The 18,353-nt window shown below is 39.7% G+C and overlaps 1 protein-coding gene across 1 annotated transcript; it reads right to left on the reverse strand.

Annotated features, from left to right (window-relative positions):
* Positions 1-441: 441 nt before the first annotated feature.
* dpys (dihydropyrimidinase) lies at positions 442-13,668 on the reverse strand. The gene is made up of 9 exons (XM_003453507.5): positions 13,302-13,668; positions 11,117-11,275; positions 10,768-10,947; positions 8,506-8,695; positions 8,070-8,226; positions 6,329-6,470; positions 5,625-5,767; positions 1,549-1,756; positions 442-942 (listed from the first exon to the last, which is right to left on the reverse strand). Exons 1-9 carry the CDS (start codon positions 13,551-13,553, stop codon positions 883-885), a joined length of 1,491 nt encoding a protein of 496 aa, XP_003453555.1. The 5' UTR covers positions 13,554-13,668; the 3' UTR covers positions 442-882.
* Positions 13,669-18,353: the final 4,685 nt, after the last annotated feature.

The following is an 18,353-nucleotide window of genomic DNA, read 5'->3' on the forward strand; positions in this document are numbered from 1 at the left end:
AGTAGGCATTCTGTGACTCACACACTACCACTGACCCGTGTGGCAACCTGATAAGCTCACACTATGTCTCAACTGGCCCTGTGGCATAATACCACGCCAGCATGCCCGCCCCAATGGGAAGCTGCCACATGATGCTCGATGGCAGCCGCAGACCTTTTTTACCGCGAGAAGGAATGAATGCAGTCCATACATGGGCATAGATGGAGTATATAATGATGTGTGAGCCTGCTGAATATGCAAACACAGAGTCAGTCTGGGTCAGCGGAATAAATCTTATTACTGCATGCATGTCAGTGTATTTTAATGAGTATTTCATCAAAGGGAGAGGATGCTTTTGGGTGAGAGACAGTTCTGTTACCAATGGCAACTGGCATTTTAGAAGATGGGGGTAAAAAATGCAAAAACATGCTGTGAAGAAGTAAACTCATAATTACACACAACTATAAATGTTGATTTACTATTGTTTTAGAGCACAGAACACAATATACAGTGAAATTGTCTTTTTTTTCTAATCAGAGACTTTTCATTTACTAACCAGGAACTCATGCATAAGCCTGATTTGCATTTCTTATGGTGAGTTGCATTATTACATAATGGTGTTAGAAAACAATGTATAGTTTGCAGCAGCAGAGTTGGTTTTTGTGATCTGTGTACTGAACAGAGCTGACTGCAGATACAGCTGTATGTGACTCAGTTTCCTCTTCCAGCAGAGCATTGACTCAGCCAGAAATTCAACATGTTATAACCCTCATAGGCTTGAAATGCAAAAAGCTACTCCAAAGAAGGTTGTCTTTAAGAAAACACCCGTTGTTTGTGCATTGGGTAGCTTCTGGGTTGCACTGTTGGAGATTTAAGGTGCCCTTTATGTTCTCAGGTATATGTTCAGACAGAAATGACTTTGCCTTCATAGGGCTTTCTGGTCACAGCTGTAGGTTTCCTCACCTGCAGGCCAAATACAAAGCAGACAGAAACGTTAGGTCATCCTGTGCGTGGCACCTACTCCCAGTCTGGTTGCTTCAAGTTCATACTTGTGAATTAACCACGAAAACTGTTTTACAGCTAAGCAGTCTTTTCATGTGCAATTCATGATCTGCACTTGGAACAGGCACAGGAAAATATCAGTTTTAGCAAATATCAGAAGTAGACTGAATCAAAATCACACCTCGGTGTCCTCAGTCTGTAGTTTCCTGTACAGTTCATCTTATTGAGATATAATTATTTACAATATTCTGGGTAATTTAAAAATTCTCCCTGATGCTGCCCTCTCGAGAGAACTGGATGAACCCAGTATCGCCATTTCAGGACCAGGTAATCATCGCTTGATGTCAACTTGATTTTTTTGAGTGCATTTTTTAAGGGCAAATTTTTCGCAAAATCACAACACTTTTGTATATGTATGTGTATACATTACCCATTAAGTTCACATCCAAAAAATGTGGAATTATGTGTTGTGTTTTCACTACTTACTCAGTGTGTAAAGGCTTTAAGTTTGCTAGAAGGTTAACAGCAGGACTTCAGTGACACTTCTGACACTAAGGCTTTACTAACCTGCTCCCGCTGCTTGATTCTTTTGTAAACAAACTCAGAAAATGGTTTTCTGTGGATGAACTGGCCATGTCCTGGTGACACCTTCAGCTGCCCATCCTCATACACCACTTTGCCTCTGGAGATGGTGATGACAGGTACCCCATGACACTCCATACCCTCAAAGATGTTGTAGTCCACAGCCTGGTGATGAGTTTTGGCTGATATTTTCCTACATAAAGATACATTGGCGGCTTTAAAAACAGTCAGTGGAGGCTTTTTATGAGCTAAACTCATTGGTCACGTGTAGCCTGCATTAGAAGCAAGATAATTGCCGGATGCTTTCCAAATACCAAAGAAAAGGATAAACCTATTGTGAAAATTTAATGCAGTCCATCCTCATCTGAAACTGATTGAATCAGGCCAAGATGTACTTGCAGTTTGTTCACTGTGCAGCAGTAATATAATGTATTATTCAAAACTTTTGCTCATGTGAGGCTCTTAAAGGCTTACTAAGCACATACACTAAGCTTCTTTCAGACAATAAAAAGGCACCTCAACATTTTCACTGCTGCCTATTACATTATTGTGGCATCTATCCAAAGGCTGCTGCATGAGCACCGCCACATAATATTGCAGCATAGCCAGTATCCAGATATTTAAAAAAAACTGTGCAAGCTGGAGCCTGGTGGTAAATATGAATAAAGAAACACAAGAGGGGCAACATTTTTCAGTTCTCAGCAAAACAAATTTAGCATAGCTGTGATGGAGTTTAGTAGCAGAAATTATTAAAGTCATTTAAATAGTGTATAATGACAATGCTGATGTTAAATATGTACATATATATATATATATATATATATATATATATATATATATATATATATATATATATATATATATATATATATGTATATGTATATATATGTATATGTATATATATATATATGTATATGTATATATATATATATGTATATGTATATATATATATATGTATATGTATATATATATGTATACATATATATATATGTATACATATATATATCACACTCAACTCCTTGCTGATGCAAATTTCGAATGAGCCAATTACATGTCAGCGACTCATTTACAGCCATCTCTATGGATCACAGAGCGTGGTCTGAAAAAGAGAAGAAATGCAGTGAGCAGCTGTTCTCTGGGTGAAAATGCCTTGATCATACTGGATGTCAGAGGAGAAGGGCCAGACTGCTTTGTCTGACCTAAAAGGAAGTCAAACAACAACTCATTACAACCAAGCTGTGCAGAAGAGTATCTTCGATCACAAAACATGTTGAACTTTGAAACAGATGGCCTACAGCAGCAGAAGACCATATTGGGTGCCGCGCCTGTCAGCTAAGGACAGGAAACTGGGGCTACAGTTCACACGGGCTAACCAACAGAAAATATTGCCTGGTTTGATTTATAAAGAAATTATAGAATTTCTTCGTTTGTTAGGTTTTAGTTTCTGGATTGAAATGTTCAACCTGCAGCTGAACAGGTGTATTTGATCAGCCAAACACATGAGAGTCACCCAATGTGTTTAGGCATGTTGACAAACTTCTGAATTTCTGATGTAAATGGCATCAAATTAATGGGAGTAATGTGAATTTTTGGCTGTATTATCACAGACAGATTCCATATAATTACTAACTTGACCCCATTCAATCAAAAACTGAAACCAAAGTCACTTTTAAAGTAGGAATTGACTGGACCAACAAGCCAGAAAAAAAGAGGCAAAGATATAAGAGAGAGAGAGAGGAGCGGGCAATCTGCAGAAAATGACTGATCACAGCAGCTTTAAGTTAGAACCTGTATATTTGCACAGCTACGTGAAGTAAGTTGATTAGGACTTGACTGAGCCTTTCTGTAAACTGTAGAAAATCTCTTCATAATAAAAGTATGAAGCCCTCTGCACAGTACAAACTGATGATGTCGAACAAATAAATCATATCTGAGTGAAAGACTAAGTCAGCAGGGAGCAAAGTAAGTGTGACTCAGCTGCTTCCATGAAATGCACCGGATGTCTTTTTTTTTTTTCATTGACCCCTTTTACTCTCCATTCACAAACATGTTTCCTGTGGATTTGTGAAGCCAGACACCATGCCTAGTGTGCACTGACAAAAACAAGATGTGTCCTCATTATTCAGCTCACCCAATTATGAGAAACAAGTCAACTGAGTGAGCTTCCTAGGGATTTGTTTTTTGGGGGGGGGGTTATGCAACTGTTTGTGGCCCCTGGTCCCGGATGTTATGAAGTGACACTTGTGCTGACGGCAAATTAATTACACAGTTTCACAGATGAATTCACTGTGCAGCAATCAAATACAATGCACTCTCATGCTTGAAAGGCATTATGACTTCCACAGACATGCACATATGGTAAAGACACTACTTAAATGGACAGCACAGTAAACAGGTGATGTCCAGGAGTGACAGGTCTGAGAGGAAAGACATACTGGAAAGCACTTCATAGTAACAACTGTGGAGTTTATTGGTGCCTGACATAATCCTTTTTTTTTGTATTATTATCAGTAAATTCATTTACAGAAAATTACATCGGGGTTTAATATGCTCTTCATCAACTCGCATCCACAGTTGGTTAGCTCCCTGAGGGACGCAGCCCAGATCCTTCAGCAAGCAGAACGGTGCATTGCTATTTCCAGGTTATATAAGACTGTGCTACAGCACACATGATGCTGGAATGCAAATTGTCTTCATTTGTTCATGTGCCTTACACAACAGCTCACCGTCCTTTGCTCCATATTTCTAACCGGTTCAAATAATACAAAACAATCACATGACCAGTTCTGCGATATTCTGAGCACATTCCTGAAAACAGCCGTAACGCCGTGTATTCTGCACGAAGGAAATTGGTTTAGCTCCCACATGAAATATTCGTCAGTTTCAAAATTCTCACCATGACCCATCAGCATCGTCTCACTCATGCCTTGTAGATGGAGCTTATATAAGTGTGTTAAAATCTTTTCCTAAAAATATAAAATTACCAAACATAGCAAAAAAGGAACCATTTCAAGATTTTTTTTAATAGAGTGAAGAATTTCATTCATATGTAAATTGTGTTATGCTTTAATTTGCAGCTATAGATAAGTGATGACATACACCGACTTTTGGATGGAGCATAGACGTAATCAGCTTATGTGGAGGGTTAGTGAGTGCGTTAGCGTTGACGTGGCACAGGATGAAAGATATAGCTCTTCTCTTTTTAGGTGCCTGTATCTATGGCCTACATGCTTAACAGCTAAACTTAAAAACCTTATCGTAGTTAGTGAAGTGCCTGACAACCTTAAGACATGCTCTCAAGTGTGCCAAATGGTTCAGCATCACCGTGTGATGAAGCTCTGATGGAGACAGTGGCGATGTTACCATTTTTAACATCAGGATTTGCATTCATCACGTACATGTTAGGATGCCTGGGTCGTTGCCAGGGATTTATTGTATTATTTATCATTTCTAGTCTTTGGTTTCTTTGTTAGAGTTCTGTCTTTTGGTTTATGTCTCTGTGTTATCCTTAGTTGCTGTCTCCCCTGTCGGCTATATCCCCGTGTCCAGTCAGTGTCTGTGTCTGCCCTGGTCCCACGTCTCTGTTCCCTCTGTAGTGCCTGTCTGTGAGTCTGTCTGTTGTTCAGTCTGTGTTATGTTTCCTGTTTTACTTTGAAGGTCTCTGTCTTATGTTAATGTGTCTGGTTTTGCTTCCCCTGTTTCGTTAGGCCTGATTTGCCCCAGCTGTGTTTCCCTCCTGTTGCCCATTCCCTGATTGCTCCCTCTATGTATTTAAGCGATCTACTGTTTATTATGCTGTGTGTTTTGTCTGCTTGCCTGAGTTTATGTTTGAAGTCTTAGTTCTGGTACCTTTTTAGTTCAGCATTAAAGCTGTTTTTTTGTTTTGTTTTTTTAAGTTTACTTTGTGCCTCCGAGTGTCTGCACTTTTGGGTCCACGATTCCTGTCTGCACACAGCCTACACCTAACAGTACATTTAAAACTCTACGCACACTAGCTGAGGGCTTTCTTTCACTGCTCGATTTCTCCCACACTGCTGAATGACCCGAGCTGGAGTTCTCACCTGGTCATCCTTGGGTCCCATATAACCACATCAGCATCCGAGTTCTTGGCGATTCGGCCTTTCTGCGGGTAGAAGTTGAAGATTTTTGCTGCGTTGCTGCTGGTGACAGCCACAAATCGATTCTCATCCATTTTGCCACTATGCTGAGGGGAGGAAAAAATGCACAAAGCACCCAGTTTGAGTTAGGGGGCCACACTGGTTGACAACAATGCACAGAATTAGCAGACAAAAGGTCAGTGCTTAACCGTGCTGCAAGCAACTCATTTCTGCCAAAATATCATCTATGTGTGATTTGTAAGCACTGTTGCACAAAGTAAATCTTTCCAGTGGCCTTGGGGCAGCTGAGCTGATACACCCTCCCCACAACAATGGCCAGAAAATGCAGTGCTTGCAATCGTGCAGCCATCTGCAGCTCTGAGAGTTTATTGCCTCTTCTGTTTGTGTTGCAGGAAAAAAGAAATATGCATATCATCCAAATAATTGTGAGAAAAGTAGAATTATTAATATTTGATAGTAAAAACAGTAACCCAGCATTAAACATCATTGCACAACGTCATGAATGCAAATCGGCCGGTACAGAGTCAAAAATGTGTATTTGTTACTTCTTATGTGAACATTAACCACGTGGCATCTTTAAAACTTGTTGTCAAGAAACCGGTGCTTTAAAAAAAGACTAAAAAAGTGAGTATATCCTTAGTACTAACCACTCCTTTTTCCCAGATGACAGACATTCTGTCCTCGACACCGTTCACACCGTTAGGGATCTTGGTGAAGTCGTCCTTGCCCAGGGCTTTCTGGCACACAGAGAAAGTGCAGTTGTCCGTCCCTGTCACGCTTAAATCATCACTGGCACAATAAACAGAAGGAAAATGATTGTTATGTCCAAACTGATGATGAAATAACCTAAAAAAAATGTATCAGTAACCTTGAGGGTCACTTTGGTCAATTCTAAATCCTCATCTCCCAAAAAGTTGCGACAGCATGTATAATTAGCAAATCTTATAAACCTTCATTTTATTCACAATAGAATATAGAAAGCTCCTCAAATTTTTAAACTGAGACATTTTAACTATTTCATGGAAAATATAAGTTCATTTTGAGCTAATTTGAAACTAATGTATTTTGCAACTAATTAAGTTAATTGACAGAAGTCAGTAATGAGACTGGGTATAGAAAGAGCATCTTAGAGAGGCAGAGTTTCTCATTAGTAAAGATGGGCAGAGGTTCACCAATCTGAAAAAAAAACTGTACAAATTGTGGAACAATTTGAGACTAATTTTCCTCAACGTAAAATGGCTAAAGCTTTCAATATTTCATCATCTACAGAATAAAATCTAATCAAAAGATTCTGAGAATCTGGAGAAACCTCAGTGCACAATCGATAAGGCTCAAAATTAATATTAGATGCCCCTGATCCGCAGTCCTTCAGACGGCACCGCATTATAAACATGGACGATTTGGTCATAGGAATAGCTGCACAGCCTCAGAAACACTTTTAACACAGTTTGTCGTACCATCCAAAATTGCAAGTGAAAGCTCTGTCATGCAAAGATGTCATATGTGAACATGATCGTAAAATGCTAAAATCCCACCTTCTTTAAATCCAACAGACGTGGTATTCAATCTTTGGGCTGCAATAATTGTTCTTTGTGCCACTATCATTTTAAAGATATTAATAAAAGTTTCTCCAGGGTCAATTTGGTTGACCTTGGATGACCAATTTGATCAAACAATTTTTTTGGATATTTTTATCACATAGAACAATGACAGATACAAACTATGTATTTTTTTTAAGCTGTTTAGGGCTTGATGCTCCAACCTGAGGCCTGCTGGACCTAACTCGTCAACAGAACCTCTGATTCGGGTCCAATTGATACGCACCAAGTGGCATGCTTTTAAATTTCTTCATAAATGTTCCTTTATTAATATTTTTAAAATGATAGCAGCACAAACAAAAACTTGTAGCAGCACAAACGTAGTACAATTGATTCAGATAAATTTTGTTTGATTTGGATAAATCTGTATTAGCTGATTCTGAGTGGGATCAAGTGGGATTCTGAACTTCTGTACTCTCATAGCCTAAAAAATCTGTAGCTGTAGCCAAAATGCAAACCGAACTGAATTTCAATTCAAATCAGTTTCATTTATATAGCACCAAATCCCAACAACAGTCGCTTCAAGGCGCTTTATATAAGTAAAGACCCTACAACAATAGAGAAAAAATTCCAACAATCAGACTATACCCTATGAGAAACCACTTGGTGAAGGTGGGAAGGAAAAACTCCCTTTTAACAGGAATAAACCTCCAGCAGAACCAGGCCCAGGGAGGGGCAGCCATCTTCCACGACTGGTTGGGGGTGTGGGGAGGGAGACAGGACAAAACACACACTGCACTGAATAAAAACCACCAGCAAGCAATATTGCTGGACTTTCAGTTCTACCTACTTAGCTAGCAGGTCCATAAGGTACCCAGGTGTGCTAGGGTCAGGTCTAAGTGGAGGACCCAGGACAAAGCCAGCAGCATGGGCCCAATCTTTGTGCCAATAGTGGGTACCATCAGTGCCCAACCCAGCTGCAATTGGCTCCCCAAACACTACACGCCCTGTTCAGAAAGAAAGAAAGAAAAAACCTGTGTCGGATGTTTACTAAAACCGAGTATACTTTATTTGCTCGAGAGCAATCAGAAACCTCATGCCGAGATAAAATTCTCAGTGGCTTTTTTTTTTTTGCCATGGCAACAAAAACAAAAAACAAAATGTGCAAACACTGTATAACTCAATATTATATTAAAACATAAAAAAAAGAATACTGAAACCAGTTTTGAAGCCCATCATCTCTCAGCCTCACCCTCTTTGAACAGCAGGTGGGAGTCCACACTCACCATCTCTGCGTGCGTTAGACACAACCTTGGCGGCAGATTTACTCATGACATGAACCACATAGAGCGGGCAGTTGACAGCATGGGCGATGGTGATAGCTCGCTGGGTGGCTTCGGCCTCCACCTCTTCTGGCCGACACAGTTCATGGCCTTCTGGTCCTGTGATGCCCATGGACAGCATCTTCTTAGCCCCCTGTCAGTTCACAGCGGGGACAACAAGTCAGGATTAAAGGTTAAAGGAGATGGAAGGTTAACACGGCACAGTGTCACTTCAAGGCAGAGACGGACTGACCAGGCAAACACAGTCAGATTTATACTTGATGATCTAAATTGATTCGATTAAATTAAAATTTGCTACTATGAATGACAACATGTGAGTGCCTTACTGTAGTGCTGGCGAGACATTTAACACACTTCCAAGCAGCAATAATACAGTATTCATGTTGGTCTGAGCAACAACAGAGCCACATGAGTTGTTGTTGAGTATTTGCTGCCCCCTGGTGGTAGTTTTTTGCCATGACACTTGAAAAAAAAATGCTGGAAAATACACATAAGAAATAACAGATCTTTCTCATAGTGGGGATTTTGACTGTCTGAATGTAGCTGCAGTTCTGTCTAATATTAATAGAAATGACATCATTAATTTCCAATTCAAGTCAATTCAGTGAGCCACCATGACTATTCCTATCCCTCTGGAACTTAAACACCTTAACTGAATATATGGTATTAATTATACCTATGCTTATCCTGACCAAACCTGTCAAAATATCTGTGGGGAATGTTTCTGGTGACAGATAATGAACGGGATTTCATCTTTTTTCCTTGGCATTGCTCCAATATCGCGTATCACGCGGCTTTCAACCAACCTTCTTCATCTTCTTCTTTCAGGGGTAACAGCAGACCGTCTGCCTCAATCCCAACATATCCCTATCCTCTTCTGTCAAACCACTCCTCTGAATGTCTTCCTTTACTACATCCATAAACCCCCTCTGAGGTCGTCTTCTTTCCCTCCTGCCTGGTAGCTCCACAAAGTTTCAGTATATCCACTATCCCTCCTCAGCGCGTGTCAAAACCATCTCAGACCTGCCTCTCTAACTTTGTCTCCAACCTGCTCAACCTCAGCATTCCTCCTGATGTACTCATTTCTAATCTTGTCCTTCTGGGTCACTGCCAATGAAAATCTTCAGCCCTGCACACCTGCAGCTCAACCTCTTGTCTTTTTGTTAATGTTACTATCTTCAAACAATACATTATAGCAGGTCTCACTACCATCTTGTAAACCTTCCCTTTCACTCATGCTTCTGTCTTTCTGTCATAAATTATCACTGACATTCGTCTTAATCCAGCCTGTACTCTCTTCCTTACTTCTTGTGCACTGTCCATTGCTTTGGATGGCTGACCATCCATCCATCTTGCCTTCACTACCACTACTCCTTGGATGTTCACCTTTCCACCTGTCTCCCTCTCATTCACACTAATGTAATGTGTGTTGCTTGTACTAACTTTTATTACTTTTCCAGAACATACTGTACCTACTGTATGCTCACTATAGATCACAATGTTGTGTGCAAACATCAAAGTCTAGACATAGACTCCTGGCTGACCTCATCTGTCAGTCTGTCCATCACCACTGCAAACAAGAAGGGGCTCAGAGCCCATCCCTGACGTAATCCCACCGCCACCTTGAACCCTTATGTCACTGCACTTCTCACCACTTTTCCCTGTCTTCATACATGTCCTGCACAACTCTCACATACTTCTCTGCCGCTCCTGTCTTCCTCATTCAGTACCACAGTTCCTCTCTGTTCCTCACAGCCACAGTGTTTGTTATTCTTTGGACACAAAGTGAAGCTTAGCTGCCATCAGGGTGAAACATTAACTTTGCATTCCTTCTGGGCTCTGGTGTGTTTATACTCGGACACCGATTACCTGAGCTGCACTTACTAAACCTTCACTGACAGAAAATCAAAACAGCATATAGGCTTGTGTTGTTATGACACAGGTTTTTTCAGCTTTAGTATCTCACCACGCTTAAGCTATTTCATTTATCAAGTTAAACTCTTGACATTTTCAAAAGAAAATAACCATATTGCTTAAGTTTGAAATGTGAAGTATCAGAACTACTTTGCTATTAGCAACTCCCCCCCCCCTGTACAGTATAGGCAATAAGTAGCTGTAAGAAAAAAACAAAAATTGTAGCTCATTAATACAAGCAACTTCTTTTTCAAAATCTGTTTTCATTTGTTTTGTGTGGTTCACACCAACCTCTGCAATCAAATCTCCATTCTCAGCATGAACCTGAGCTATGGCTCCGACCTCCTTACACTGAGCAAAAGCAGCATATAGCTCAGAATCCTGCAGCATAAACACATCTTTATAGGCCATAAACATCTTGAAGGAATTTACTCCTTTCTCTCTGGCCAGAGTCTCCATCTCTTTCTTGACCTAAAAAAGAAAAATGATTATAATAATGGAGACATGTATGGAGCTCTGGGGAAAAGGGGGCTGCAATATTTCGACTGGGCAAACCTACTTGACCTGGTGTCATTAGTTTTAGTGTCTAGACAGTAAATACTAGTAGTATACTAAAACAAAAGGATTCACTCTGATTCACCTTGTCACTCCACCATGTGACCGCAACGTGCAACGAATAGTCGCAGCAAACTTTGGGATCAGCCATCTCACGCCAGCGGTCATGAGCCTCGAGAAGAGACTTGCCCTTCTGGGGGATGACAAAGTCCAGGATCATTGTGGTCCCTCCTGCCAGAGCAGCCTGGTGAAATGCACACATTACCACAGAGATGTAAGTAAATGATTAATCTGTGAAGTAGAAAATGCCTTTTCTGCACAAAACTAAAAAAAGAGATTTGAGTGTGGATACTAGTCCAGATGTTAAAAACAATCACCTTTGTGAATGGTGCCTGAACAAACGATGCTTGACAGATTTCTTATTGTCACTCCCATCAAAATAACACCTGATACAAATGCAACTATTCTGCAAAAACCTACAGCATTCATTACAGACTTGTTGAGCAGTTGTGAGCATCGTGTAACAATGACCTCTGATCTGATTTCATCCTGCAGATGAATTCTTTGCGGGAACAAGAAGCCTTTGCAAACTTTCCTCAACTACATTACTTAATCATTATTATATATGGTGGACAGACTAACAGTGAAAAGCACACACTTTGATAAAGTAGGGCTGGATACTTTGCTGGTATTTTTAATGAGAATATCCTTGTGCTTGTGCTTCCTTGTGAATTTCCACCAAGTGCTTGGTCATGGTAAATGGTCTGGTTCTTATATAGCGCTTTTCTACTCTGTCCGAGCACTCGGAGCTAATACAGCTAATACATTCACCCAATCACACCCATTCACACAAGCACTTCTAAGCTTAAGTGCTAAGTATCTAACATTCATACACATTCACACTCCGATGGATGCATCGGAGAGCAACATGGGGTTAGTATCTTGCCCAAGGATATTTGGCATGCAGACTGGAGCAGCCTGGGATCGAACCACCGACCTTCTGGTTAGTGGCTGATCCGCTCTGCCACCTGAGCTACAGCCACAGGGGGGTACTCTGATTTTTGAGGTTTTCTCTCTAATATTGTGGGATCTTTATCTTACAATATAGTGCCTTGAGGTGTCAGTGGTTGCGATTTGGAGCTACATAAATGAAACTGAATCAAATTGCATTGAGAAGACAGCTAACTCTGACAACAGAGTTACCCCCAGAGTTAAGAAAAACAACTTCCCAACATCTAACCAACGTCTCAAGGAGGTAGATGTATCTGTGTCAAAGAAAACAATAAAGAGAGGAATGGAGACATGATGGGAAGAGAAAACTGTGGAGGAGAGAAACAGCTCATGATCCAAAGCACACCTCACCATCTGCCAAACATGGTGGAGGCAATATTATTGCATAGGCATGTATGGCTTGCCAGTGGAACTAGTCAAAGTGTTTATTGATGATGTGACTGCTGATAGAAGCAGCAGGATGAATTCTGAAGTGTTCAGGGCTATAATCTCTGATCAGATTCAACCAAATGTTGCAAAATGGATTTGCAGTTCACATTGCCCGAGGTAAAGAAAGGGGATGTTCTTCAGTGGCTAAATCAGTCACCTGATATCAACCCAACAGAGCATACTTTTCAGTTATTAAACACAAAACTGAAGGTAGAGAGAGACACACAAACAACTGAATGTGACTGCAGTAAAGGCCTGGCAGAGCATCTCAAGAGAGGAAACAGCATTCAGTGATTCCGGTGATTGAGCTTCTAGACTTCAGGAAGTCACTGACTTAAGGATTTTCATCCAAGTATTAAAAACAGCTTAATATATAAAATTATTGTAGTTTGTCCAATTATTTTGAGCGTCTAAAGCCCCCCCCCCCCCCCCCCCTCAAAAAAACAAAAAACAAAACACACAAATAAATAAATTAGGCAATATTTTGCTTAAATTCCTTGAATGAAAGCTGTTGTCAAATACTTGTGGAGCAAAACTGCATGTTGATGCTGTTTTAAGACAGAGGTGATTCTCAAGTCACTGTAGTGTTTTATTTATATTTTATCCCACATTCTTCTTCTTTTCAGAAATTTGATTCTACTCTCAAATTCAAAATTCAGCTTTTGATTAAAAAAAAAAAGACTTGCATCCATCGCACGCACTTCCACTTCTCATAATAGGTGAAGGTGACTACTCTTATTACCACCTTTTTTGGTTTGCTAAACATAGCCAAACATATCTTGCCAAGTAAAATGAAATGAAAACGACAGATTAATTTTAAATGAAACTACTTTGGTTCCAATATGGAAGTCGTCCACAGCTCTGGTTCCCATGAACGCCAGTTCCATGTGCGTGTGCGTGTCGATGCCGCCGGGGATCACCAGTTTATCGGTGGCATCAATGACTCGCACTCTTTTTGGAATCTGAAGATTCAGTCCAACCTCAACTATTTTCCCATTTTCGATGTAGACGTCGCTGATCGCGGAGCAGTCCTCGTTCACAACTTTGCCCCCTTTAATCAGGATGCCGCTGGGCTCTTCCATTCCTGCTCCGCGCAACACAGAGTGTTAGGACTGCGTAAGGACACAATTTGCGCAAACTGAACCGATCTCTGCGCTGTGACACTGATCCGTCTGTGTACAGTGGAATCAAGAAGCTGTGCCAAAGAAGCAGGTCAGCTCCAAAGTTCATATGTGTTACGCCCCTAGTCTAGGCGTGTAGAGACGCGCATAAGGTTGGAGGAGAGAGAGACAAATACCCACCCTGATTCCCAAGCCAAACATCCAAAACCAGTTGTGAGTAAAAAAAGTGATTTTATTGAAGGTAATGAAACATAGCTCCAGGGTGAACCCAGGCCAAAATAATAAACAAAACCAACTAAGTCCCACCAGAGAAAACTAACTAAACCCTAGGAAAGAAACAAAACAAACAAAAGACGATACTAACCCTCGCTCCCTAACCCGAAAAACAGGAGAAAGCGGTTCCAAAGAAAAAGGCGGCTCACCCCTTCCGCTTCAGCCTATGGGTGCCTATATAAGCACTAAGTTAATACACGGGGAGCGGCTCTCACAGAACACGCTCACACAAACACACAGCAAAAGTATAGGCTGGAAACCAGGGCCAGCCCAGGACCGCGTCGGCTTCATAATGAAAAGCTGAGAAAATCACTAAAACGGTTATTTTTTTCTCAATTGTTATTAATCAGTTAATCAGTTTAATCAATTTTGTGTCAGTAAACGTAATTAAATTATACGTTCAGTTCACAGATTAATTTCCTTTTGCTTGTAGAAATAATGAAACTGTAAGGCACAGTCTCAGGGGCCCTCAGGAAGAAAATCTAGCCCTGCACTCTGAATATGATATTGTATATCAATTATTTCCAATAACTAGCTTCATCTTACTGAATACTGTTGTTGCCTTGCACTCATAAAGACGTCATAAATTGATATAATAGTTATCTAAACTCTATATTTTCAGAAAAAGCCCTGCATAGAAGCATTTAGACCATTGTGTTTTAACTTTTACAGTCAAAATTTATTGAGTATTTGGGTAGAAATTTGGAATCCGTCGCTATGATAGTCCTTTTATATTAGGATTCTATGTATCTATGAAACCTTTTCAGATATCAAATCTAAAGTTTGATTTCGAAAACCAAAAATCTGCTTTATTTCCATCTCCTCACTAATTTATAACTACACTTGATTCAGAAACAGAAAAGGACAATAGATCCCTCTAGTAGGAACAAATTCTAGAGTAACGTTTCATCAAATCACCAAACACACTGTGTTCATTGACGTTATAGCGCTTTAAAAAAATATATGTTTCAAGGTATCATTGGGAAAATTGTACTTTTTGTGGTTCCATTATCTCAGACTTCAATGTCCCGAACCTTTACATCCCACACATTACTATTGCCAAAATATTCCAAGATGTTCAAGCAGCTGAATAGAAATATTAGTTACCTCGTATTGTAAAAACTGTGAAATGTGTATGAGTGGTGTCTTTTTCTAGAAAGATCCCGTGTAAAGCAACAGCACTGTTTACTTAGACATGTTAGATGTACAATCTCAAGTCTTTGCACTGGACTTTTTTTCTTTTCTTTTTTTTTTACAAAACATTTCTGAACATGAAAATAGTATTTTAGTGTTTAGTGTTTGTAGTTTTCTGTTACACTGTACAAGCTTCCTTTAAGCAAACAAAAAGCAAACCCATGAAAACCTAACAACAGACGTTTGTCTCCCTGACACATAATATTCAAGGGAAATGTAGTTTGAAAGCAATTATGGACTACAAACATGGAGGTTAGGGATGTGAGAAACATACAGAGAATTCAAAACAAAGATACAATAAAAATGTATAAATATTATCATGTCCAATAACACCACAGTTTGGAAATATTAATAAATATTTAGGAAATAACACCACATTACAAAAGATCATACATCAAGAGATGCTGAACAGTCCACCGGCAAAAGTTCATTTTTCACTACCTGCTACCAAAAAGAGACTTCAGCTTCAGTATTAAAAGCAAGTATGTCACCTCTGTTTCTAGATAACTGTTTGAAGGCACACATTTTGACTTGTGGAAACAGTGGCAGCAGCAGTAGTACACATATATTAAATCAGTAACAGTGGAACACCTGGATAGCGTATACTTTGGAAGAGCGTGGTCATTTGCTAAGAAAGCCTTTGACTTCCACCACCAATAAATAAACACGTCTGTTGGAACTGTTTATATTTAATATAAAGAAAAAATCCCAAACACAGCATGCTGCTGATAATGCTGTGATATCCCTAGAGCATGCAACTGCCTCTCTTTCATGAAGAGTTGTTAGCCACCGGGAGAGATTAATATTTTACTGCAGTGGATTGGTTGTCTTCGCCGCATCAGTCCAGACAACTTTTTCCCATCCATTAGTGTATTACGAAAACAAGACACATCGGAGAGACAAAGATGCATGCACTGGCGAGATAAGAGCACGCACAAGGCTTAGGAACACCTAACCTTCACAGTTGCAATAAACAATAACATGTGACTTAAGAGGATTTACATAAGATGAGAGGAGTAATCAGAGGGAGTGAAAAAGCAATGAGGCAGCAATGGCATCTCCTCAAAAGTCTCTGTGTTGCTGAATGAGGGAAGTTGCCATTCTGCTGGATTTAGAGCAAGGCTGTTGTTATCATTTTATTTCCTCCACCGGCACTACAAACCAACACAGATGTCACTTTCTTTTATGACTGAATTGAAATTCAGCGAGCGCGGCTTTGAGTGTTGACATGGTAAAAACTCTGGCATTAGAAGGGCATAGCATGCATAAAAAAGTGACATAAGATAATGCTCAGGCAGATTATCAGTGCTCTCTGCTCAGGCAGCGAGAGGCTTGTTTACTGCGTTTGTAGCACAAATCCACATATCACATTGCAGCTACAGCAAATGTGCGTTAAAGATACTACAGATGTGAGGAAGAAGAAAAGAAGATCACGCAGCGGTTAGACTGGAATTTCTGTAAATGTTTTATTGAATTTCTGTTGGATAACCACAGTAATTTTAATGCTAAGGAAATGAAAATTGTCTCCTTGCTTATCTAAAATCGTTTTATTTAAATCTGCCAGACTTTTATTTGTAGTTTTGCTGTTAACTTAAATGCATTTCAAAAGAGGTAGTCTGTCAAAAAAAATCAGAGTGGCTAAGTGGAACTAACGTGAAAGACCCGCTTTACTGTACTTCAGTTTTATTTTTTTAGAGCTTCCATCTTCATGAAGATGATCATTAAAAATCCCAGCGGAAGAAACAGCACACTGTCTCTTGCTGCTGCCACCATGTCCATCCTCCAATACTGTAACACACCTGCAAAGTAAATAGAGAAAACAGTGCAAAGCATCCCCACCCATGTCATCTCCTCTCTTATATGGCATATGCTGAAAGGGATCATGCTAAAGAAGAGGAAGATTCCACAGGGTGCATCCCACTGATGACTAACCCACTCATCCATCAGCGTGCTACTACAGTTTTTAAACATAACCACTACTTGGCATTTTTGATTCAACAGAAATGTAGCATAACCATCTGCACACTTTCATTCACAACACAGGCTGTGCATAAGTTTCACCCTCTACAAGTCCTTTCACGCCTTGCACACAGTAACCGACAACACTTGCATGCTGCTTGTAATCAATTTATAGCCACAGCATTATTGTTTCAAGTGATTTTCCTCTATAGCTGATACACTGTATTTGTAACAGTTTCATTTTAATACACCTTTCAATAATCCTGCTCTTATTTTTAAATTAAATAATGTATTATATTTGAAAATTCGTGACCAGGAATTAACACGATTCTGCTTCTGACTCTGGATATTCATGCAAACAAGCAAATGGCCCAGAATTGCATTTCCACTAATTGCAGCCCAGATGGCAGTGTTCTCCTCAGGTTGGAATGAAAACGTGACCTGATGTTCTGACTGCTCAAATGTTTTATGGTACAATAACAAAAATGCTCAACACAATTATGTGATATGTTGGAACAAAAATAACACACATATATACACAAAGCAGATATTTATATAATCTGACGGTAGGCTGTGGTTTAAAGAAAAAACATTTATGCAATTCCAGGTGCAGGGCTGGGGACATTTTGGAAATATCTGTCCTTTTTTATTTGCTGTCTCTGTGTAAAATGTGACATTATGAATGTGCAGCTGAGTTGTGCTGACAAAAAAATTTAAAAAAAGAAAAGAATTTTAAAAAATAGCAGATGTATTACAAATATTGAATTATACATTTAGTGCTAATTTGGAGCCTTAAATTAATTTTTTTTAAAAATCCATGTAAGAAGGCTTCAAATGTGACATTAAGTGAAGTCAGATTCCCTGACACGTTGCCTGCAAAGACACTAGGAAGTCTGCAGCTACTTCAAAACATTTGTCAGTCACATTGTTGGAGCTCAAGCATCACAAGGCAGCTGTTAAGCAGACTCTAAAAATGTTAAGCTTCCAACAATGGGAGGCAGAAAATGTGAAGGGAAACAATTAAATTACGCCTTGCATGAAGTTTGCTTTTCATTTTGTGAGGCAAATTTAGTGCCATGGTTAATCATTATGCTGTTGAACACGATTTGCAAAAATATTCAAGAGCTTTATGTGCCTCAGTGCCCCTTCTGTATTGAAAAATAATGGGCCTCTATCCAATTAAAAACTGCATTAAATCTCTAAAGTATTACATGCACTTTACTGGTATCTCTCTGATTAGGCTTTTCTGCATGTGCAGATGCTGACAGCACACTGAGAAAGGGAGCTCTGACTGACTGCTCCCTTTTAAATCTAGTTCAGGAGCCCAGGATTTTT

The sequence above is a fragment of the Oreochromis niloticus genome, linkage group LG11 (assembly GCF_001858045.2).
Source record: "Oreochromis niloticus isolate F11D_XX linkage group LG11, O_niloticus_UMD_NMBU, whole genome shotgun sequence".
Classification (NCBI taxonomy): Eukaryota; Metazoa; Chordata; class Actinopteri; order Cichliformes; family Cichlidae; genus Oreochromis; species Oreochromis niloticus.

Coding starts and splice junctions, on each gene's coding strand:
- dpys (XM_003453507.5), bottom strand. CDS start 13,553: ATGGAAGAGCCCAGCGGCATCCTGATTAAAGGGGGCAAAGTTGTGAAC. Junction 10,948..11,116: donor TCACATGGTGGAGTGACAAG/GTGAATCAGAGT, acceptor TTTCTTTTTTAG/GTCAAGAAAGAGATGGAGAC. Junction 8,227..8,505: donor GTCTAACGCACGCAGAGATG/GTGAGTGTGGAC, acceptor CTTTCTGAACAG/GGCGTGTAGTGTTTGGGGAG.